This window comes from Sapajus apella, unplaced genomic scaffold, assembly GCF_009761245.1.
Source record: "Sapajus apella isolate SASKATOON/1434 unplaced genomic scaffold, GSC_monkey_1.0 scaffold43, whole genome shotgun sequence".
Lineage (NCBI taxonomy): Eukaryota > Metazoa > Chordata > Mammalia > Primates > Cebidae > Sapajus > Sapajus apella.
Genome location: NW_022436983.1, coordinates 16910879 through 16922576, shown reverse-complemented (window position 1 = coordinate 16922576; position 11698 = coordinate 16910879). Strand labels below are relative to the sequence as shown.

The 11698-nt window shown below is 43.7% G+C and overlaps 1 protein-coding gene across 1 annotated transcript in view; it reads left to right on the top strand.

The window, feature by feature from the left end:
• The window catches only part of FUCA1 (alpha-L-fucosidase 1), an 18287-nt gene extending 7516 nt beyond the window's left edge, over window positions 1-10771 (top strand). The window contains exons 4-8 of the mRNA XM_032300790.1: window positions 581-686; window positions 4294-4494; window positions 7213-7403; window positions 9700-9799; window positions 10018-10771. Of these exons, the coding sequence (XP_032156681.1) occupies window positions 581-686; window positions 4294-4494; window positions 7213-7403; window positions 9700-9799; window positions 10018-10158 (739 nt within the window). The 3' untranslated portion in view covers window positions 10159-10771. The remainder of the gene's footprint in view (window positions 1-580; window positions 687-4293; window positions 4495-7212; window positions 7404-9699; window positions 9800-10017) is intronic.
• Window positions 10772-11698: the final 927 nt, after the last annotated feature.

Below are 11698 nucleotides of genomic sequence, written 5' to 3'. Positions count from 1 at the left end.
CTCCGCCTCCTGGGTTCAGGCAATTCTCCTGCCTCAGCCTCCTGAGTGGCTGGGATTACAGGCATGCACCACCATGCCCAGCTAATGTTTTTTTTTTTTTTGTATTTTTAGTAGAGACGGGGTTTCACCATGTTGACCAGGATGGTTTCGATCTCTTGACCTCGTGATCCACCTGCCTCGGCCTCCCAAAGTGCTGGGATTACAGGCGTGAGCCACCGCGCCCGGCTGTTGTCATCTCTTCAGCTTTCCACATCCTCTACACTGTGATAATTTTTATGGCACATAATTTCAAAATGGGAGAAAATTAATTTTGAAATATTTGTTGCAAAAATCAGTCCACCAGTCAGATGCAGTGGTGTGCACCTATAGTCTCAACTACTCAGGAGGCTGAGGCAGGAGGATCACTTGAGCCCAGGAACTGGAGTCTCTAGTGCACTGTGATTGCACCTGTTTATTGATAACCACTGCATTCAAGCCTGGGTAACGTGACAAGACCCCATCTTTAAAAAAAAATTGGTCCATAAGATTCACTGTGAACACATTCAGATAATAAACTCTGTCCTGATCACATGTCTTCCAGCTATAAGCCTGATCTGATCTGGTCTGATGGGGAGTGGGAAGCTCCTGATACTTACTGGAACTCCACAAATTTCCTTTCCTGGCTCTACAATGATAGCCCTGTCAAGGTATGTGATTATATGACTTCTTATTTATCTCTTATGAAGAATGGAAGTACAAGGAGTCAAACTCTGGAGTAGACAGCATCAGCAATAATAAACAGTAATATCAACCTTGGGACAGTAGGGACTGGGGCACTTAATGGATGTTAAAGGTCTCTCCTTTAATCTTCCCTGGTTCCCTTAGAGTATAAGCTTTCTTCTCCTTTAGTTCTCCAGCACCAGGCTAGAGTGCAATGGTGTGATCTCGGCTCACTGCAACCTCTGCCTCCCAGGTTCAAATGACTCTACCCCAGCCTCCCAATAGCTGAGATTACAGGTATCCACCACCATGCCCAGCTAATTTTTGTATTTTTAGTAGAGACAGTGTTTCGCCATGTTGGTCAGTCTGGTCTCGATCCCCTGACCTCAGGTGATCTGCCCACCGTGGCCTCCCAAAGTGCTGGGATTATAAGCATGAGCCACCATGCCTGGAAATCTCCTTTAGTTCTTAACTTTGACAATATAGGTTTAAACAGTGGTAAATTTACATAGTAGAATAAAAATAGTAATTACAATTCCCAGACTACTACAGAGAAAATAAACTCTATTAAGCAAACAAATGTTATAAATTAGAAAAACACCCAAAAGATATTAAAACATATAATAAAAGATAAAGAAAACATAAAAGACATACAGGCCAAGCGCAGTAGCTCATGCCTATAATCCCAGCACTTTGGGAGGCGAAGACAAGCAGATGACTTGAGCCCAGGAGTTCAAGATCAACCTGGGCAATGTAGTGAGACCTCATCTCTACAAAACATGAACAAAATTAGCTGAGTGTAGAGGCATGGACCTGTAGTCCCAGCTACTCAGGAGGCTGACATGGGAGGATTGCTTGAGCCCAGGGGGTCGAAGCTGCAATGAACCTAGGTCATGCCACTCCACTCCAGCCTGGGTCACAGAGCGAGACCCTGTCTTCAAAAAAAATAAAATGTATAAGATATACAAAACATACAAAATTAAATGGTAGGAATAAAATGCAAATGTCTACAATCCCACCTATTCTATGTTGATTTTATAGTTTACCCCTCAAGGGGCAAACTCACTTCCCTTATATCTAAATTCTTGGGGGAACGTTGCAACGTTGCCCACCCAATACCCCTCCCTATCATCTACACTATTAGGCAGTGCATAATGGCTGCCGATTTACAGTTTGTATTTTAGTGTACTTGCAAAGTAGCAGAAACCTTAATCTTCACTATAGAAAATTTCAAAATTGCACATGTTCTAGATTTGTTGTGGATTTAAAAGAAAAATCTTAAGTGTAAAACCAGTTTGTACTGATGTACCTTGGTAGTTCATAAACCTCTAAGAGTCTTATTGGGTCCCTCTTACTAAACTCAGAAAATGGGAAGAAAAAAAAAAGAGATTGTATATGATGCATAGAGACAGATTAAGAGTGGTTTTCTGGAACTTGATGAATAAACATTCACAGGTGTGCAGTTCATCCCTGGGTAATGAACTCTGATGTGATATCACATCATAATTGTCCACATATCTGTCTCTGCAAGTCTCTGCTGGATCGTTGAGGGCAAGAACTCTGTTTTATTTACCTTAGAAACCCAGTGTCTACCACAGTATGAGCTTCATGGTAGTTGCTGAATAAATAAGTAGGTGGGTATTGAACCAAGAACTCAGATTGTTAATACTCCATTTTTCTCTAAAGTGGCATCTACATACCTGTTCAGGGTGTATACCCATGGAGCCAGGTTGCTTGCTGTGTGATGTTACAGTCAAGTGTTTGCGATGAAGGAACATTACAGAAGGAAAAACGACTAGCCAAAGATGCAGGATTGGAAAAGGGAAGAAAATGTCAACCCCAGTGCCATTTAAAAAGCATGACCAGTTAGACAGCCTGTCTTTTTGGCCTCTCTCTCTCTTTTTTTTTTTTTGAGACAGAGTGTTTCTCTGTTGCCAGGCACCAGGCCGGAGTGCAGTGGTGAGATCTCAGCTCACTGCAACCTCCACCTCCCCGGGGGTTCCAGCAATTCTCCTGCCTCAGCCTCCCGAGTAGCTGGGATCACAGGCATGAATCACCATACCCGGCTAAGTTTTTTGTGTTTTTAGTAGACAGGACCTCCTCCATGTTGGCCAGGCTGGTCTTGAACTCCTGACCTCAGGTGATCCGCCCGCCTCAGCCTCCCAAAGTGCTGAGATTACAGGTGTGAGCCACTGCACCCAGCTGTTTATTTTTTATTATTATTATTATTTTTTTTTGAGACGGAGTTTCACTCTTGTTACCCAGGCTGGAGTGCAATGGTGCGATCTCGGCTCACCGCAACCTCCGCCTCCTGGGTTCAGGCAATTCTCCTGCCTCAGCCTCCTTAGTAGCTGGGATTACAGGCACGTGCCACCATGCCCAGCTAATTTTTTGTATTTTTTTAGTAGAGACGGGGTTTCACCATGTTGACCAGGATGGTCTCGATCTCTTGACCTCGTGATCCACCCGCCTCGGCCTCCCAAAGTGCTGGGATTACAGGCTTGAGCCACCGCGCCCGGCCCCAGCTGTTTATTTTTATAGACAGGGCAACTAGACTTAAAAGGTAAAGTTAACTGCCTAAGACCCTTGACTACTAGGTGCTGGAGCCTGCTATGAACCTGAAAGCCCTTGATAATCTTGTAATCAGGTAATAAACTCTGATATGATGTCATATTGTAATTGTCCACATATCTGTCTCCTCCTCTGCTACTCTTTCCTGGATTGTTGAGGGCAAAACCTCTGTTTTTTGTTTTGAGACAATGTGTCGCTCTGTCACCCACGCTGGAGTGCAATGGCGTGATCTTGGCTCACTGCAATCTCCACCTGCCAGGTTTAAGCAGTTCTCCTGCCTCAGCCTCCAGAGTAGATTACAGCCACAATACTCAGCTTATTTTTGTATTTTTAGTAGAGACGGGGTTTCACCATCTTGCCCAGGCTGGTCTTGAACTCCTGACCTTGTGATCTACCCGCCTTGGCCTACCAAAGTGCTGGGATTACAGGCGTGAGCCACCACGCCTAGGCTTTCTTTCTTTTTTTTTTTTTTTTTAAAGTGAGATTAATTTAAGGCTTCTTTACCTAGGTAAGGTTGAGATTATATAGTTGGAAAACAGCCTGCCATGGGTTCAGATACCTGATTTGTAGTTCCAGCTTTTGAAACTGCCAAGGGGGGCGCGGCCTCAGGCAGATCCTCTCCTGTCCATTTCTCCTCTTATGGAATAAGTAGTTTACCAGATCATCTTTAAAGCAGACTCTTCCAGCCCTAACATTTATCTCTGCAGCAGGGTTTCTCTGACTCAGTACTGTTGACATTTAGGGCTGAATATTTCTTTGTTGTAGAGGCTATCCTGTGTATTGTAGGATGTTTAGTAACATCCCTGGTCTCTACCCACTAGATGGTGTACCACCCTAGCTGTGACAATCAAAAATGTCTCTAGACTTTGCCAAATGTCCCCTCCAGGGCAAAATTGCCTCCAGTTGAGAACTGCTGCTCTAGACTAACTTTCTTGCTTCCAAATAGAGCCTTACCAAAATGCATTACATAAAGAAGTCAAGTGGGTTTTACTCCTCATGGCCAAGCATTCTTTCCCTTCTTAGGATGAGGTGGTAGTAAATGACCGATGGGGTCAGAACTGTTCCTGTCACCATGGAGGATACTATAACTGTGAAGATAAATTCAAGCCACAGAGCTTGCCAGATCACAAGTGGGAGATGTGCACCAGCATTGACAAGTTTTCCTGGGGCTATCGTCGTGACATGGCAATATCTGATGTTACAGAAGAATCTGAAATCATTTCGGTAAGAGCAGCTTTGAGTTTTCTGTTTTTTTAATGTCATGCAGGCAAGAGTGTAGCGGCACGATCATACCTTACTGTAACCTCAGAGTCCTGGGCTCAAGTGATCCTCCCACCTCAGCCTCCTGAGTAGCCAGAACTACAGGTGTGTACCACTAAATCCAGCTGATTTTTACATTTTTTTGTAGAGACAAGGTCTTGCTATATTGCCCAGGCTGGTCTCAAACTCCCGGCCTCAAGAGATCTTCCACCCTCAGCCTCCCAAAGTACTGGGTGACAGGTATGAGCCACGGCGCCTGGCCTGAGTTCATTATTTTTTAACTACAGATCTCAAACCAGCCTTTTTTTTTTTTTTAATTACCTTCTAAAACACTATATGATTGATTGATTTTAATTTTTTTTCCTTTTTTTAAATTTTACTTTAAGTTCTGGGATACATGTGCAGAATGTGCAGGTTTGTTACATAGGAATACATGTGCCATGGTGGTTTGCTGCAAACTATGAACCTTCATCTAAGTTTTAAGCCCTGCATGCATTAGGTGTTTGTCCTAATGCTCTCCCTCCCCTTGTCCCCCATCCCCCTGACAGGCCCCAGTGTGTGATGTTCCCCTCTATGTGTCCATGTGTTCTCAATGTTCAATTCCCACTTACAAGTGAGAACATGTGGTGTTTGGTTTTCTATTCCTGTGTTAGTTTGCTGAGAAAGATGGTTTCCAGCTTCATCCATGTCGCTACAGAGGACATGCAGTCATTCTTTTTTATGGCTGCAAAACTAGCTTTTTTTATGTAAAAGTGATGGAAGCACTCTGGATAGAAGTGCAGGTCAATAGAACCCTTTTAAGGTCATTGAACAGACAAACAGAAACCTGTCCTAAGGAAATAATTAGAATTACACAAGAAAGTTGTGCAAATAGAGGTCCTTCCCAGGATAATTTTTATTTGTTTATTTGAGACTGAGTTTCGCTCTGTCACCCAGGCTGGAGTGCAGTGGCACGATCCCAGCTCACTGCAATCCCTGCCTCCTGGGTGATTCAAGTGATTCTCCTGCCTCAGCCTCCTGAATAGCTAGGATTACAGACACATGCCACCATGCCTGGCTAATTTTTGTGTTTTTAGTAGAGACAGGGTTTCTTCATGTTGGCCAGGCTGGTCTTGAACTCCTGGGTTCAAGTGATCCACCCTCCTCAGCTTCCCAGAGTGCTGGGATTACAGGCATGAGCCACTATACCCGGGCCCCAGGATTATTTTTAATTGAACATATGTATTGTTTTAATTTCTTATAACTATAAAGGGCTAATTAGGTGGATTTGGAGGTTTTCCTTAACCATAAAAATGTTGACAAATGTAATATAGGTTAATGTTTAGAGCATTGAGTGAAAAAATAAGCTGTATATTGGCTGGGTGTTGTGGCTCATACCTGTAATGCCAACACTTTGGGAGGCCAAGGTGGGAATATTCGTTGAGGCCGGGAGTTCAAGACTGCCTGGCTAACATAGCAAGACCCCATCTCTATTTTTTTTTTTTTTTTTTTTTTTAAGCAAGTTACATGTTGGCTGGGCATGGTGGTGGCTCATACCTGTAATCCCAACGTTTTGGGAGATCAAGGTGAGAGGATTGCTTTAGGGCAGGAATTCAAGATGAGCCTAACCAACACAGTGAGACACTCATCTCTATTTTTAAAAATAAAAATAAGTGGCCGGGTGCAGTGGCTCACACCTGTAATCCCAGCACTTTGGGAGGCCAAGACAGGAGTTCAAGACCAACCTGGCCAATATGATGAAACCCCATCTCTACTAAAAAAAATAATAAAAATTAGCCAGGCGTGGTGGTACATACTTGTAATCCCAGCTACTCAGGAGGCTGAGGCAGATCACGAGGTCAGGCGTTCAAGACCAGCCTGGCCAACATGGTGAAACCTCGTCTTGGCCAGGCGCGGTGGCTCACACTTGTAATCCCAGCACTTTGGGAGGCCGAGGCGGGTGGATCAGTTGAAGTCAGGAGTTCGAAACCAGCCTGTCCAACATAGCAAAACCCCATCTCTACTTAAAATACAAAATTAGCCGGGCATGGTGGTGCATGCCTGTAATCCCAGCTACTCGGGAGGCTGAGGCAGGAGAATCGCTTGAACCTGGGAGGTGGAGGTTGTAGTGAGTTAAGATCATGCCACTGCACTCCAGCCTGGGCAACAAGAGCAAAACTCCATCTTATAGCATGATTTTTCAGTTTACTCATATGAGCCTAACCTGTTTTTATAGTGACAAAAATACGTATATAGAATTTTTAGACTGGATGCAGTGGCTCATGCGTGTAATCCCAGCACTCTCCAAGGTCTAGGTGGGCGGATCACCTGAGGTCAGGAGTTTGAGACCAGCCTGGCCAACATGGTGAAACCCTATCTCTACTAAAAATACAAAAAAATTAACTGGATGTGGCGGTACATGCCTGTAGTCCCAGCTACTCAGGAGGCTGAGGCAGGAGAATCCCTAGAACTAGGGAGGTGGAGGTTTCATGGAACTAAGATCACACCATTGTACTCCAGCCTGGGCAACAAGAGTGAAACTCGAAACTTCAGCTCAAAAAAAACCATTTTTTTTTAAACAGCAGAAAATATGTACAAAACAAAGTGTACCTTAGATCCTATTTCTTCTATTACTGTGTATTTTAAGCATGATGCCAGGATTGGCAATCATAGCTAGACTTTCATTGTTTCTGTTCTCTCCAGGAACTGATTCAGACAGTAAGTTTAGGAGGCAACTATCTTCTGAACATTGGACCAACTAAAGATGGACTGATTGTTCCCATCTTCCAAGAAAGGCTTCTTGCTGTTGGGAAGTGGCTGAGCATCAATGGGGAGGCTATCTATGCCTCCAAACCATGGAGGGTGCAATGGGAAAAGAATGCAACATTTGTATGGTGAGTCTTGTCTTCTGTTGTGTGTAAGAACAGGACTGTGCCCCATCCAGAACTGGTATCTCCTTGGGTCCACAATGTTATAAGCCAGGCTGGAACTTGCCTCGAGAAAATCCCAAAGCTGTTATTTTCCTATAAAACTTGTATACCATTTGAGTTACGTCCTAGGCTACTAGGTTATCTTTGACTTGTGAGGGGAGAGAGTGGGTTTAGTGAAAAGGGAAGAGGCAACAAAGCATCAGTCAATTTATTGAGATTATTACCCTGCCCCCTAAAAATAGTAATAATGAATGTTTGGATTGCACCTAGGGCCCCATTCTAAATTCTTTCCATTTATACTAGACTTCTGGATCTAGTTTGATCTTTGGCCCCAGTTTTTTCTGCTGCAGAATGGAGGGATAATACTTTATAGTGTTGTAAGGATTAAATGAGATGAGTGCCAGGCACAAACTACGTGTTCAATTAAAGGGAACTGCTTACATTATACCAAAGAGCTTAGGTCTCTGGATCTAATCCCTCCGCTAATCCCTCTGTTTTGGATGAGTTTCTGTTTAGTGGTTGTCTTAGTCCATTTTCTGTTGCTATAACTAAATCCTACAGACTGGATTTTTTTTTTAAGACAGTTTCACTCTGCTTCCCAAGTTCAAGCAATTCTCCTACCTCAGCCTTCTAAGCAGCTGGGATTACAGGTACCCACCACCATGCCCAGCTAATTTTTGTAATTTTAGTAGAGGTGGGGTTTCACCACGTTGGCCAGGCTAGTCTTGAACTCCTGGCCTCAAGTGATCCACCCACCTCTGCCTCTCAAACCTCTGGGATTACAGGCGTGAGCCACTGCACCTGGCTCAGACTGGATAATTTTTAAGGAATAGAGGTTTATTTAGCTCACAGTTCTGGAGGCTGGGAAGTTCCAGAGCATAGCACCAGCATCTGGTGAGGGCCTTCCTGCTACATCATGACATGGTTGGAACAAGAGTGGTCATGTCCACTGAGGTGTCTCTTCCTCTTATAAAGCCATCAGTCCCGTCATGGGGCCCTACCGTGATTACCTTATCTGATCCTAATTACTTCCCAAAGGCCTCACCTCTAAATACTGTACCATCAAAACATATGAATTTGGGGATTAAGTTTCCAACACATGAGATTTGGGAGATACATTCAAACCATAGTGATGATGTTCATCCTCCTCAATCATAGTGAAATCTCAGAACAGGCATGGTGGCTCATATCTGTAAACCCAGCACTTTGGGAGGCCAAGCTGGGTAGATCACCTGAGATCAGGAGTTCAAGACCAGTCTGGCCAACATGGTAAAACCCCATCTCTACAAAAATACAAAAATTAGTCAGGCATGATGGTGGGTACCTGTAATCCCAGTTACTTGAGAGGATGAGGGGAGAATTGCTTGAACACAGGAGGAGGAGGTTGCAGTGAGCCAAGGTCACACCATTGCACTTCAGCCTGGGTAACAGAATGAGACTCCGTATCAAAAAAAAAAAAAAAAGAAAAGAAATAAAAGAAAAAAAAGAAATCTCTGAACAACAAATTTGTCTTCATCACATATCTTGTTCTTGTTATAGTCTCTGCTATTTTCACATCAATTTGTAATAGAAAAGGGATTTGAATAATAAGGTAAATGGCTTCATTTATGTGAAGTAACTGGGAGGCCCGGGTGGGCGAATCACCTGAGGTCAGGAGTTCACGACCAGCCTGGCCAACATGGCAAAACCTTATCTCTACTAAAAATAGAAAAATTAGCCAGGTGTGGTGGTAGGCACCTGTAATCCTAGTTACTCAGGAGGCTGAGGCAGGAGAATCGCTTGAACCGAGAAAGCAGAGATTGGAGTGAGCCGAGATCATGCCACTGCACTCCAGCCTGGGTGACAGAGCAAGACTCCATCTCAGAAAAAAAAAAAAAGAACTTAAGGAGCCAAGCGAGGTGGCTTATGCCTGTAATCCCAGCACTTTTGGAGGCCAACACAAATGGATCACTTGAGGCCAGGAGTTCGAAACCAGCCTGGTCAACATAGTAAAACGCTCCCTCTACTAAAAATACAAAGTTAGCTGGGCATGGTGGTGCACACCTGTAATCCAGTGACTTGGGAGGCTGAGAAACAAGAATTGCTTGGATCCAGGAGAAGGAGGTTGCAGTGAGCCAAGATCACACCACTGCACTCCAGCCTGGGCGACAGAGTGAGACTGCCTCAAAAAAAAAAAAAAATTGAAAACGGGGAATGCATAAAGTTATATATCAGGATAACAAGCCAGGTATCTTTGACACTGTTGTATCTGTTTTCCCAGGTATACCTCAAAAGGATCAGCTGTTTATGCCATTTTTAAGCACTGGCCAGAAAATGGACTCTTAAACCTTGTATCCCCCATAACTACCTCAACTACGAAGGTAAGCAGCCCTTGTCAGTCCTAAGATGTAACTTTCTCTAAAGGAATTGGCAGATGCTTCCTTTCTTCCTTCCCCACCGGGTTTCTCCCATATTCATACCTCTTTTAGACTGGCTTTCCTGCCCTAGCCCAGCGTGGCTGTTTTCCACCATATTCACCTTGTATTCTATACTCATTAGTGCATTACCAATTTTTTTCATTCCCTTTTGTTTTCTGCAGATACTGATGCTGGGAATTCAAGGAGATCTAAAGTGGTCCACAGATCCGGATAAAGGTCTCCTCATCTCTCTGCCCCAGTTGCCACCCTCTGCCATCCCTGTAGAGTTTGCTTGGACTGTAAAGCTGGCAGGAGTGAAGTAATCATTTGTGTGCAAGAAGGAAGATGCACTGCCTGCTGTTTTGCTGCTTCTAGTACCATCACTATAATCAACGAACTTCTCTTCCCCACCCAGAGATGGGCTTTTCCAACACATTTCAATCAAAGGAACTGAGTACATTACCCTGATGTCTTAATGGACCAGAGATCTGAGATCCATTGTGGTTATATCTGTAGCAGGTCAGCAGAAGAAGGCACTGAGCAGTTAAACTTTGAGTTCATTAATTCTAATATTTGGAAATTATCTACAGTGGAATCTTCCCTCTGTTCTCTGATAACCTACTTGCTTGCTCAGTGCCTTTAAGCCAAGTCACCCTGTGGCCTACAGGAGGAGGTGGAAAGGATTTGGCAAGCTCAACCACATGCTATTTAGTTAGCTTCAGTTGTCACCAATATTCTTTCTGCAAAGGGCAGGAGAGCTTTAGGGGAAAAGAAAAGGCTTACCAGGCTGCTAATGGTCAACTCTTCAGAAATTTCCAGAGCAATCTAAGAGCACCAAATTTCACTATGTTTACAGTGATACTGTTAATAAAATGAATGTGATTCTGCTCTGTCTTTTTAAATGTGATCAAATAAAAAAATTTGTGTGTCACTTCATTTCTACCAAAAAAACATGGTGTAGCATTCTTTTCCTGGTTTCAACTTAGACTGCTTATTACTTTATGATCAGTTTCTGTTTTTTTTTTTTTTTTTTTGAGACGGAGTTTCACTCATGTTACCCAGGCTGGAGTGCAATGGCGCGATCTCGGCTCACCGCAACCTCCGCCTCCTGGGTTCAGGCAATTCTCCTGCCTCAGCCTCCTGAGTAGCTGCGATTACAGGCACGCACCACCATGCCCGGCTAATTTTTTGTATTTTTAGTAGAGACGGGGTTTCACCATGTTGATCTCGATCTCTTGACCTCGTGATCCACCCGCCTTGGCCTCCCAAAGTGCTGGGATTACAGGCTTGAGCCACCGTGCCCGGCCTGTTTTTTTTTTTTTTAAAGCTTGTAGAGTCCTTAACGCTGAACAAAAAATGTAATTCCTGTGTTTTTTCTGCTTCTCACTTCTAGTACCATTCTTTTGAGTTGAGTGCCAGTTCAGCCTCTTTGTTATAGAGCTAATCAAGTTTTCTATTTCATTTTTACTTAATAGATATATTTAGAAATCTTGTTTTGTTTTGAGGCAGAGTTTTGCTCTGTTGCCGAGGCTGGAGTACAGTGGTGCAACCTTGGTTCACTGAAACCTCCACCTCCCAGGCTCAAGTGATCAGAATTTTTTTTTTTTTGGGGGGGGGGGGTAGAGACGGGTTTCACCATATTGCCCAGGCTGGTCTCGAACTCATGGGCTCAAGTGAACCACCCACTTCAGCCTCCCAGAGTGCCGGGATTACAGGTGTAAGCCACCACACCCAACCAAATAGATATATTTAGAAATCTTTACTCAACATTTAAGGAATATATGTTTTTCTCAAATACGTGGAACATTTGCAAATCTCAAATATCAAAGAAGCAGCATCATATAAGCTACTAAGTGTGTCTAC